The 12,389-nt window shown below is 47.0% G+C and overlaps 1 protein-coding gene across 2 annotated transcripts in view; it reads right to left on the bottom strand.

Annotated features, from left to right (window-relative positions):
• GOLPH3L (golgi phosphoprotein 3 like) overlaps positions 1-12,174 on the bottom strand; it is a 153,481-nt gene extending 141,307 nt beyond the window's left edge. The window contains exons 1-2 of one of the 2 annotated variants that reach the window (XR_015302625.1): positions 11,832-12,174; positions 6,464-6,629 (exon numbers count right to left, since the gene is read on the bottom strand). Coding sequence is in view for 1 of the 2 variants with exons in the window: in XM_086947458.1 (XP_086803584.1) it covers positions 6,464-6,628 (165 nt within the window). In the remaining variant the exon portion in view is untranslated. The remainder of the gene's footprint in view (positions 1-6,463; positions 6,630-11,831) is intronic. The other variant, XM_086947458.1, reaches the window with a different exon arrangement.
• Between the last annotated feature and the right edge of the window lie 215 nt (positions 12,175-12,389).

Here is a 12,389-nt window from a genome sequence, read left to right as displayed (position 1 = left end):
AGAATCGCATATTTCCAGTGGCCATGACTGTAGTTCATAGAAAATGCTTAATAATTTGCCTTTTCTTGCTGCATATATTAGCAACCCAGCGACATAATTTTGTGTTTCGCTGATGCATTATTCTAGAGGATTCCAACTATAATCGACTGTCTACATTCACAGAAGACAAAACTGCTATAGGCCATATCAATCATACAGTACTGTACCGGGCCACAGCAATAAACCTCCAATTACTATGTAATCAGGTGTGGAATAAGTGACAAAATCTTCCACATGGTGCAGTCGAAAAGAGGACTAATTTAGTTCACCACTGCAGGTCCCGCCTAGCTATATGCTACGGCACTTCTTTACATCTCACAAAGACAATCAGATAAGGGATGCTATCACGGCCGGACTGGGAACCGAAACCGGCCCTAGCAAACTGCTCGGCTGGCCCCCCTTGGTGGGGGTGTGGGGGGGTGGAGGGGTGCAGCTGAGCTGTTTGCAAGGGCCGGTTTTGGACGATTTTGTTACAGGGGGGCGATATGGCCAATCCCCGGTAACTAAAAACAGCCCCCCCCCCCCCCGCCCAAAACTGGCCCCCACCCTGGCGGCACACCGGGGAAACGCCTGGTGCCCGCTACGGACAGTCTGGCCTTGGATGCTATTAAAATCCATCCTAGCAGATCGCTCCACCATTTCTTCCTTCAGCCTATCCCTGCTCAGGACCATAAACCTTTAACAAAATAGCTCAGATCGGACATTTCAGTGCAATAACCAGCTAAAAGGACTAGGAACATATGCAATACCAGAAAGAGAACTGCAGAGCTGTTCAAATCTGCCAGTTCCTGAAAACCACAACTGTGCATCAGTGGCGGCTGGTGACATTTGAAAGTGGTAGGGCGTAAAATTATTGTCCTAATGCGCCACAGCGAGCGAGCGAGCGAGCCGGAACAACCTACAGAGGGTTCCTTGTATTCAAACACACAACGATCAATCCACTCATACATGCATTTAAACAACTCCATTCCTGGGTCTGCGCGGGGGTCCAAATACGTAGAGTATATTGCATGCGTTGCAGTGTGGTCTTTGTGCTTGAAGGCCCCGTGTGGTTGTGTTTTCTGTCTCCACATCAAAATATAGCACCTGACAACATAAGCCCATTACAAAATCAAGCACTGGCAAAGCCATTAGGTCTGCCATTTAATGGTGTCCCTTATCCGTTAAAATTTGGCACAACTATTGGTTTCACAAGGGATTCAACGATTAAGTTCCTAGCAACTGCACGGCCATGGGCTGATCATGAGAGCAGTCCACTAAGTCACAGGTGCTACTAGTTTTCAGCACTTTCGCAGACCTAAAGATGGGCAGAGGTATTTGGAACTCTGTGTGCTGTGGTTTTCAAAGCCAGGCGTTCTGGGAAATGTAGTCATTGGAAACAAACACTTCCTCCTTACTAGGGCTTCGTCAGCAGCAGTAAAGCTAAACCTGCTCGTTCTGCTTACACTTTGATTTCGAGGTGCAAACCGTAGTACAGGATTATGTACATTGGCAGGTGGAAACTTTCATTGACAAGAAACCCTTCGTTTAAAGATCTTAGGTCTTATAATTAATCATGGTCACTACACCTTAAACTGTCATACTTAAAACGTCATGCACTGCATACAGAAAATTAAAACTAGCACTTGCTGTTAATTGCAACGTAGTGCCGTACAGACTGTTACTTTTCACACCTATTTATTTTTCAGTCACGCAGAACATATTGCACAACCTTATGTATATCTTGTTAGCACTGGTATGACACTTTCTCTTGTACATATAAATCAACCAGGCCGAAACAGTACTGATTGCTACGGGACAGCCAATGCCAGCCTTTTCCACCGCACGCCGCTCGACGTGCAGAGAAGCCTGAGTGAGGTTCCCAGGCCAGGCCTGTGTGATTAGCGCAGATTTGTTAATTCAACCCCTGGCCCTTGTATTATGTTGCTGCCTATTCTTCACTCCTTCCAGCCCCCGTTGTTTTGTTTTCTGTTTCTGTGTGATGAGTTTACATAACACAAGCACCATTAAGTCTTCCATCCGGTTTAAGCATTTGATTGGAGTTGGAGAACGGCCTTAAGAATGAACATTATGGGCAGTGCAACACCCGCCTTGCCCACATCCCCAGTGACCCACACCACATCCTCTCAGATGAAAACGCTTTGCAGGAACTGTGTCTGACCCCTTCTGCTCACATAGCTTCAAACAGCAAGAAGCGCTTCGAAAAATGTCTTCGCAGGTCTCTGAAAATAGCTGCTATCTGGCCCCATGACGTCTTAGCCAGCATCACTTTGCGTTTTGGGACTTACAGGGTCACGTATTTATGATGCAACTTTGGAAACCTACTGATTGTCATGTCCCTGTCTCACCACATTATCGTCATTTCCTGATGCTTGTGTAGCGCTTGGTTGTCCTACAGCACTAGGTTTCTATCTTAGAAATAATACCCATAAAATAAAGAAATACAAATCCTAGCACGCAAAGCGTTGCCTGGCGTGTTGTTGCATGATCGTGTTATGAGCAAGTCTGTAGCACCATAACAGAATTCCCCTGAAGGGCAGCACTTTGAATTAAAAACCAAGGCCAGCCGGTGTTTAAAATCACTTTGCACAAAGCGCCGGCGAAGCTGGCGCGACTGGGTGAGCCCCTGGGCCATTTGTGCACCAACGTCGTGTTACTCTCTACACACTCCATGGGCTGAAACCTTTCTGTTGGCTATTTCGACGAAATAGCCAACAGAAAGGTTTCAGCCCATGGAGTGTGTAGAGAGTAACGACGTTGGTGCACAAATGTAATTTCGACACCTCCTGAAGCAAGCAGTTGCGGCCGGCAAGACGGGCGGGTGAGAGCTGAGGGGGGGACAGGACAGAGTGTTGCGCAGGGGCCGGCAAGGGTAATAAAATAAAGAAAACGTACCTTCCTCCGGACCTCGGGTCCTTCTCCACACCCCGGACCAAATCATGCGCCATACCGCCGCCTCAGAGACTCGAGTGCAGTTGTTTGAAATACACCAGGCTGCGCGGTGGAATCTCAGCCAATCCTGGCGCTGCATTAGCAGCACCACTGCGCCAGGATTGGCTCAGAGCAGGGTTAGTGCCTGCCCTTATGAGACCCCGGGGGTCCGGGTCCCTCGCCTTATGAGTCGCTGTTGGGGACGGAGGGGAAGTGACTGTACCATGAGCGCATGCGCTGGTAAGTCCAAAAAATTGGTCTACATACATTGGCATGCGTAGATTGCAGCTGTGCTGTTTCTGCAGACTGCTACTGTGCTGTAAATCACTGCCACTGTGCCACAGCCCCGCCCCCACACCTTCCGCGATGTCAGCCTTGCCCCGGTAATTGAGCTAGGGTTGCCGATTTGCCGCAGAGAAGTTTGTGAGTGCGTGCTCACGCAGTCACGCTCAGATTTAATTATAATATGAATATTTAAATTTTTAATCCTGCCTCAGCGTGACGGTCGTCCATGGCTAGTAGGGCAACGCCCCAACGCCCTCAATGGACGCACCGCCACTGCTGTGCATCTGTCTTTCACACTCCATCTATCACACTGCTAAGCGCAGTGTCCCATAACACAGAAAATGCGCTTCGATGACCCTCATGCCCAACATGCAAGCGCTTCCAAAATAGGATAAAAAAAAATTAAAAAGGGACAACTCACTTCCAAAAACCCGGAACAGATGAACGTGCTACCATTGTAGACCAGTGCTTTGGTGCCCCACATAGGGGTAGTAACCACTATGTAAATGTTACAATAAGATACATTTCTGATTTGGATTTTTAATGAACAAATAACTATGAAAGCAACTGTAAATAGGATTGTTTCTTATGAATTCTGACGGAGCTCTAATTTGAATATCACTCCATTTTGCAATAAATTAGATAGGTGGGGGGCTGGGGAAAGGAGAGGTTTAAACACCACTCAGGAAAAAAAAACACCCAATTTGATTTCGAAATGTACTGTTGCCTGGGCTGCTGGGTATACTCTGAAATTTGCTCAGGTAGCAGCAAGGTTGCCTGTGTTGTGAAATGGGCTTGCTTGTATTCTAACACTACTACCCAGAAAAACAAAGAAAGACTTGCAGGTTTTGAGGCACATAAAGAAAGGAGATGGTAGAATTATGTACAACATGAATTGAGACTTTGAGGAAATGTGGCCAATGACTGAGCAGGGGCTGGTTAATCAGTGTGCACAAGACCTAGCTGTGTGCCAAAACAAAGATAAAAGTTACTAATCACAGAGGCCACAAATTAAGGAGATGCTGTCAAATAGGAAAGGCTCCTAACAAACCAAGCCAATAGTAAAAAAAAAGTGTTTAAAACAGGACATGCACAGAACAAGTATATTCAATAACCTCGCCCCCCTCCAACAGAAGCGCACGGTACTAATAACACAAGCTTCCCCCAATACCCAAAAGTAATTCATCATGAACAGAAGTAGCAAATGATTTCCACACAAACACATAGCATGTATAACACAGGAAAATGTAGTCTATACTCCCACACACCAAGTACAGTAGAGGCAGCTTTAATAGACTGGCTTACTCTGACAGGACAGGTACAGCACAAGCATCAGCAGTTAAACATTTGTTCCCACACAATGAATAAAAACAGCCAACCACGAGGGATTAAACATCCCAGCTTCCCTCGCATAGAGAACAGGTAAGCATAGGCAGCAACACTGCAAGTTTCCCATGTTAACTGAACAGCTACAGCACCGGCAGCAGCAAAGCAAGCTTCCCTAGCAAACACAGAATATGTAAACCACGGGTAACAATCGTGTAGTGTAGTCTTTTCCCATTCACTCTCCCACTCCAACTAGAGTATGAACGAGTTTCGAGTGCAGAAGAAACTCCCGTGACACAAAGAACAGGTGCAGCACAGACAGGTCAAATGCAAGTTAACCTCACCCATATTTTAGGAAATGGACAGTCCGTAATTATACAAGTTTCTGTCACACAGGAAGCAAGTAAAACATGTTTTCGCTAACCGAACAAGCGGAGCATGGGCAGGTGCGGCAAAATCACCACTTAAGGACTAATAACGAGTGTCTCGGGTAATTCCGACCCCTGTTTTCGCACGGTTGGAATTACAAGCTTGGTTTTATTTAACTCATCCGATAATTATCGAATGATTAAATAAGAATATTTGTTTCAATTTGACAGGTCAAACCTGAAGAAATTTAACAGGGGGGGGGGGGGGTGGGGGGGGTATACATTGAATGGAAAGATATAGTGATCTTATACTGTTCACTATCAAGAAATAACATCCTATCAAAACACACAGCTTCTGCTTTACAAAAAAATTCTACACGCAACCACTGATTTTAGCTCCAATTAAGGTGCACCATGAAAGTCTGGTAAGATTTGCCACCAAGCTCCTTTAACAAAAAAAGCGAGACTTTAAAATGGATTAACGTGAAAGTTAAAGAAATACAGAAATATTTTCATAGCAAAGAATTCACAGACGTTGACTTTCACCAGAACATTATTAACACCTGCATTTAGGACTTGCCGGCGAATATCGCAATAATGCCCGGAGCAGAATTTATTCCAGCCTTTTACAAATTCCCAAAAATAAATAGGAATCTGCAATAGAACCAAGATTAACAATGATAGATTCCACATCCTCACCGAGTAGTTTTCTGGCACCTTTCAGATGTCAGTAATTAGTGCTGTAAATTCTAGCTCCACATCATAATTACTGTTCTAGAATAAATGCAACAGCGTGTTGAAAACATCTGGTTTTAATGAATTTTACCTTTGTGAGGCACAACAGCTGCCTTCTAATGAAGGCTTAAGTATTCAAAATACTATTACTTTGTGACATAGAAAGACAACAAATTGCACAGAGGGTTAAGAGGTTGCAGCATATTTGTGCATAAGGTGCAAGTAACAGGTCACACTCACATCAGTACAGTTATGAGGGTCAATGACTGCCTCATCTGAAGGTTCTAAACCACTGCTCAGACAACTTATACTCTTATTCTTAAGAGGTCAATAAAAATTCCATTGATTTGGAAAAACACTAAAGACTGTTAATCAAAATGCTAGGTAAAAATGGAAATTTAAGGCAGCAAGGTTTCTAAATAGTTATTTTTTTTAGGATGTGCATGTAAAAAGAGCATATTTATATATCATAAGCACGCACCTTAGTACTGCATGACAGCAAAAAATAACATGGTTAAAATTATGTTTTAAAGGGATAAAGGAATCTTAGAGAAACCCCGGTGAGGAGTGTGAGATGATTGGCCATATCCCATCGTCTCCCAAAGCAAGCATCTCACATTGCTGTCAAAATACAGAAGCTCCCCAAAAGGGTTAAGTCTATGTTGAAGGTACTGTGCCACAGTGCATTAGACGGATGCTCCAAGTCGAGCAGGAACTATCCAGGAACACTGAGCACAGCACATGGCACTTATGAAAGATCAACAATCACAGTCATTTACCTCCTTATCCTTCAAGCCCAGGAGTAGAACCTCCTCCATCAGTGTGAGACGCATGTCCTTGCAGTCTCCAGGATCCTCATCCTCTCTGTCCCGGCCCGAGTCCTCATCCTCTTTTCGGTCCGTGCCATCATCTGTGCGCCGGCCACGACGGATCAGTGTGGTCATCCTAAAAGCACAGAGAAAGCCAGAAGAGGAGGAAGTTTAGAAAGATTTTTTGAGAGTACTAGAGAGAAACATGAAAATGGGTGTTCCCTAAATACCAAAAGAACAAAGTTCTAATCAAACATTCAGTTAACCCACACAACCACAAAGAAGATTTATTTATTCAGAAAAGCTTTTTTTTAATATATATATATATATATATATATATATATACACATATACACACACACACACATTGCTTTCATAGAAAAATAGTTTTAAGACAGTGAAATAGTATCTGAAAAACTTTTTATAATCATATACAAAAATACAGAGTTATAATATAACAAGCATTTGCAATGCAATAGGTCTCGCATTAGGAAAGTTTGAGCTATTGGTCTTGTAAATGACAAATGTTTTATTTATGTGTTGGTTTTGAAAATAGCGAAATTAATAGCTTTGTCATTTACAATGCTAATAGTTTTAACTTTCGCAAATGTGATACCTATAGCATTTGTAATGCAATGTGTTGTATTTACGTGACTTAGATGTATTGATATTAAAAATAACAATGGCTTTTAATTTTTTTTTATTAATACTTAAATAAAAGTTATTGTAATTTATAATGGCAATAGATTAAACTTTTGTAAATAACTTTTGTGAAGATTATGTTCAGTGTATTTGAACAGCCTATTAAATGGGAAGAGAAGTAAGGCATGCCTTCAGGATACTAAATCATATATATTTGTCAATAATGCGGCAAATAATGGTATAAATAAAACTCAAATATAAAAGACATCTTAGATATACACACCTTAGGAAACTGGAAAAGAGATACCCTAGACAGCCTGGCATAGCTGCTCCGGAAGGGCAAGAGTAGAAGCAGATCGCTCCTGATCACCAGCCAATATTATGTTTATTAGGATACCCCTGTAATCTCAATATTGTGAAGATAACACTCCTTTTGGGGGAGTTTCACTTTAAGAGACTGTAACATTCATATGGTGTATGACTAACTAAAACTAGCACTCAGTAATTGCTGCAGCACTCTCACTAGAGCACTCGCCGTGCCGCAGCACTCCCTCTCACTAGAGCACTCATTCACTGCTGTAGCACTCTCTCTCACTGTAGCACTCATTCACTGCTGTAGCACTCTCTCTCACTAGAGCACTCACAGTGCTGCATCACTCTCTCTCACTGGAGCACTCAATCACTGCTGCAGCACTCTCACAAGAGCACTCGCAGTGCCGCAGCACTCCCTCTCACTGGAGCACTCATTCACTGCTGTAGCACTCTCTCTCACGTTAGCACTCATTCACTGCTGTAGCACTCTCTCTCACTGTAGCACTCATTCACTGCTGTAGCACTCCCTCTCACTGTAGCACGCAGTTACTGCTGCAGCACTCACTAGAGCACTCACAGTGCTGCATCACTCTCTCTCACTGGAGCACACAGTCACTGCTGCAGCACTCTCACAAGAGCACTCGCAGTGCCGCAGCACTCTCTCTCACTGGAGCAATCATTCGCTGCTGCAGCACTCTCTCTCACTGTAGCACGCAGTCACTGCTGCAGCACTCACTAGAGCACTCACAGTGCTGCATCCCTCTCTCTCACTGGTGCACTCAGTCACTGCTGCAGCACTCTCACTAGAGGACTCGCAGTGCCGCACCACTGTCTCTCACTAGAGAACCCACAGTCACTGTGCGTGAGGACGGCTAACCCCACTACTGAGGCTGTGTCCGAGAGGCCGGGTAACCCCACCATAGAGGCCGTGTTTGACTCTGTCTGAGAGGCTAGACTCTGGGCGTAGAGTAACTCCACCACCACCAGCCAGTGTGTGTCTGAGAGGCCGGTCCCCGGAGCCTTCTCTGGGGAAGACTTTCCACCTAGTAAGAGCACCGCAGCCACCATTGTTCCCTCTTCCTCCCCCTCAAACACAGGAAGCCGCATGCCAGGAGGATTCAAAGGTCATTAACAAAACACTGGATGAATCTGAGGGAAGTACACAACTCAAGCTCGGCTATTTTCTGGCCTGGCCCAGGCCCACCACCACAGTCAGTGCAGCACCCTCGGTGCCCGCAGCAGTGCAAGCGCTGCGTCAGTGTGTGACCCTGGGAGCCTGCTCCAGTGAAGGGCGCCCACACGTCACTGAGGCTGGAGGACCCCAACACAAGCTGCAGGAAACCCCCAAGTTGTGTGACCATGTTTTCAAAGTAAACCGGAGAGTAGCACTCACTGATAGTACCATCTCTTACCTTCTCTTATTTCATGGGCTTAGATATGGCAGCGGCGCTTTATGAAGCGCTATGTGACGCAGGAGTTATTATTACCCGAGGAAGGAGGCGAAAAGGCGCGGTGAATGGAGCTGGGAGTAGCAGGCATTGGGGCCGAGGTACAAAAGGGAGTAGGTCAGGACAGCACAGGGTAGAGGTGAAGGGGGGAAAGGAGGAGGAGGGAAGAAAGGGCAGAACCGGCTGGGAAAATGTATGGCGATGTGTGGGCAGGAAGAGCAATGGGCTGCGAAGGTTGATGGAGCGGAGCAGCCGGGGAGAGGTACAGGCATGGAGGGGTGCAGACCGAGACATGTGGGCAGAAACAGGGAAAGGGAACTGTGCGGCCAGGGAACGGTATGGGCTCGGAAAGCTGTGCGCTGGGAGAAGGCTTGACAGATAACTACGGGTTGGGAACAGGCTGGGAGACCTGCTGGCAGGAAGATGTGTTGCAGGCTTCGCCGTGAAATGGATCCCAAAAAAAATATTTTTGTTACCCATGTTCTGAAGTACTTCCTTCGTTTTTTACTTGCACATGTGGAGTGAGACATTCAGAGTCAGGCACCCGATTGTGGAACTTTTGTCTTCACAGCCTGCATTTCATCACAGATAGAACTACCTTTAAAAACGAGTCCTCACCACCTTCCCTCGGACGGTCCTGGTGGGCAAAATCCAAGTCACAGGGGCAGTCCGAGCCTGGAGAAGCGAGCTCCGTGTGCCGGCGCCGCTGAAAGCTGATCTTGCAGCGACCCGGAAGCTCTTGCCCGGCCGGCCAATCCGCTCGCGGCCGACCAGAAGTCCCGCCTCCCGAGGTCCGCGAGCTGCGAGCTGCCGGCGCATGGAGCGCCCTGACGTCCGGGGTAGCCCGGGTCCCCAGGAGGGGGCCGGGGAGAAGAAGTGTGGCGCCTGTTGCGGGGCTCCTCTGACCTGAGGGAGCCCCGATTTAGAGGATGAGACGCGCCGCGCCGTGAGGAGCCCCGCCGGAAGAGCGCAGTCGGGGAGTGGGGCCCAGGGCTGATGTGAAGTGCGTGCGTGCCTGTGTGTATGCCTGGGGGGGTGGGGTGGGGAGGTGGGAGTGTGTGCGCGCGTGTGTGCGCGAAGGAAAGTGTGTGCGCATGCGTGACTGTGTGTGATTGAGAGAGAATGCGAGGTAGGGGATAGTGTGCCTGGATGTGTGCCTGTATGTGTGCTGTATGCCTGCGTGTGCATGCGCGCGCCTGTGTGTGTGTGTGTGTGTGCGTGCGTGCATGCAGAGGGGTGGGGGCTGTCTGTGTCTGTGTGAGAGCCAGGGCTTGCACCACGCATGCGCAGCTATCAGACGCTCGCTCCCGAGGTGAAATCCGACCTCGTCAAAGCGCGCGTCTGGTAGCTGTCCACTCTCCTGAATACGGGCAGCATAAGTTGTCGAGCTGATGCATTCATGCTTCGCATGAATGCAACATCAGCTCGACCTAAAAACTAGGACACGCAAAGATAATTCACAAAAGGGCACAAAGTACATGCACTCATACGAAAGATTTTTGATACATGGAACAATCCAACTCAAGAAATAGAGAAAATATATCACAATAGAAAGGAAACACCTCACAAAACTAGGATAACAAGATTTACATAAAACATATTTTAGTACTATTGCATACACCATAAAGCAAAAGTGTTCACCAATACCTCCTGTGGGCAAGTGGGACACCAATATCCCCAAGTGGTGAAATGAGATACCACTATCTCCAAGGAGGTGCCGGAGGAAGATCAATAATTCCGAGTAGGGCAGCCTCTAGGAAGAGGGGATCTCCCATACCTCCTGAGGGGGATGAAGGATCACCAATACCTCGAAGGGAGGGAGGGACGCCAATACCTCCATGGACGCCACCAAAACATCCAGGGGGAGGGACATCTACATATCCAAGAGGGTGGTGGACACCACTTTTGGGAGGCAAGGGAACACCAGTACCTCCAGTATGGGAGGATACACCAGTACCTCAAATGGGTGGTGGTTTGGGGGCATATTGGTGAGATGCATACCTCTGATAGGGACACTATGGAGACAGAGTGAGGATCCATGCAAGCGCTTGTGGCATGAGGCAGTCACCAAGTTGTTTATTTTTACATGACGTTCACTTTGACAGATAAAAAAAAGTCTACAAAGTATGTTCCATAAGAGGAGTGTAGTCTGACAGCAAATAGCAGCTGCCTGGACCTCCGAAAAAGTGTATATTGTTTTTAAAAAAAGTGCTTCTTTAAGAACCGAGACGGGAGGAGGTGTGGAGAAGCCAAGGAAGTTGGGTGAGAGCAACAGGAAGTGGATGAGAGCCACGCAAAAGCAGGGGGGGGGGGGGGGGGGGGAATAAAAAAATACACATTAAAAAAGGGGGTAATATTACACGCAAGGGAGTTATTTGACGGGGAAGCTGTACAAAAGGAAAAGAGCAAGAAAGCGTGAACTCGCTGCTCTGCTAAAAGAAAAAAAAGTCGCTTGAACATGGGCGGTGGAAGGATAAACCCACGATAAATTTTAGTTTAGTCTACAAGAGTTCTTTCGATGACAAGCTGTCTGTAGACTTTAAAACAGGCATACGAATCAATCAGTCGGTGATCTTGCACAGAGGCCAGGGAGAGTGACCCTACGGAATAACAACTACAGTCCCATAATACTGGACACCTACAATAAGGGCACACATCATCACAAGACTTGGCGCACAATAAAGCACATACTACAGCCCCTGATAAGTGGGGCTCCAGAGAAGCACCGGGAAAGGAAGAACCAACAAGTGTGTGTGTGTGCGTGCGTGTGTGTGGGGGGGTCATTATCAAACCATGGGGCTGGGAGAAGCAGACACCATCTCTTTTACTGGCACAACACCCACAAAGAGAGGACAGGTGGAAGAAAGGAGCTGCCAATGGCTAAATCAATAAGCAGAGATGACCACCTCGGCGTATGATGAGAAGTAGGGACGTACCTGGTGGGGCTATCCTAAATTACTGAATAGATGAATGTGCTTCAAGGAATCGTCCGGGATTTTCCCCTGGGGAGGGGGTAATTCTCCTCCGGCGTTCCTTCCAGTCAGTCTTTCTCGGAGGGTCCTCCTCCTTAGGGACCGCTCTTGCTCAGTCGCCTCTTCATCCCGTTCCTCAAAGGATACTCTCCAATGGAAGGGGAGTGCTCCTGTTTCTCGGGGATCCTCTCTGAGGAGACCTCTGTCGCAGGGCCTCAGATCTACAGCTCACAAACTTCAGCTCCTGCAAACTTTACTTCCTGGAGTGCAGCAGGATGGGGGAGGTTCAAATTCATCCTGCTACATTGAAATAGAAGGATTACAAAAGAGCCGCTTGCATAGAGAGGGGACGTGATAGCGACATCGCTTCGAACGCTAGCACGACCGGCGGCCATCTTAGACGGCCACGATTTCCCTGAAGGGGCTGAGGAGAATAAGCATTTGGGCCACCGGTCCCTAAAATCTTCTGTGGGCCAAGCCCCGTTGAGTAACTGGGGACCAAACTCTACGTGCCGCCTTACC

This window comes from Lissotriton vulgaris, chromosome 12, assembly GCF_964263255.1.
Source record: "Lissotriton vulgaris chromosome 12, aLisVul1.2, whole genome shotgun sequence".
NCBI classification, from domain to species: Eukaryota; Metazoa; Chordata; class Amphibia; order Caudata; family Salamandridae; genus Lissotriton; species Lissotriton vulgaris.
This window is presented reverse-complemented; position numbering and strand designations above follow the sequence as displayed.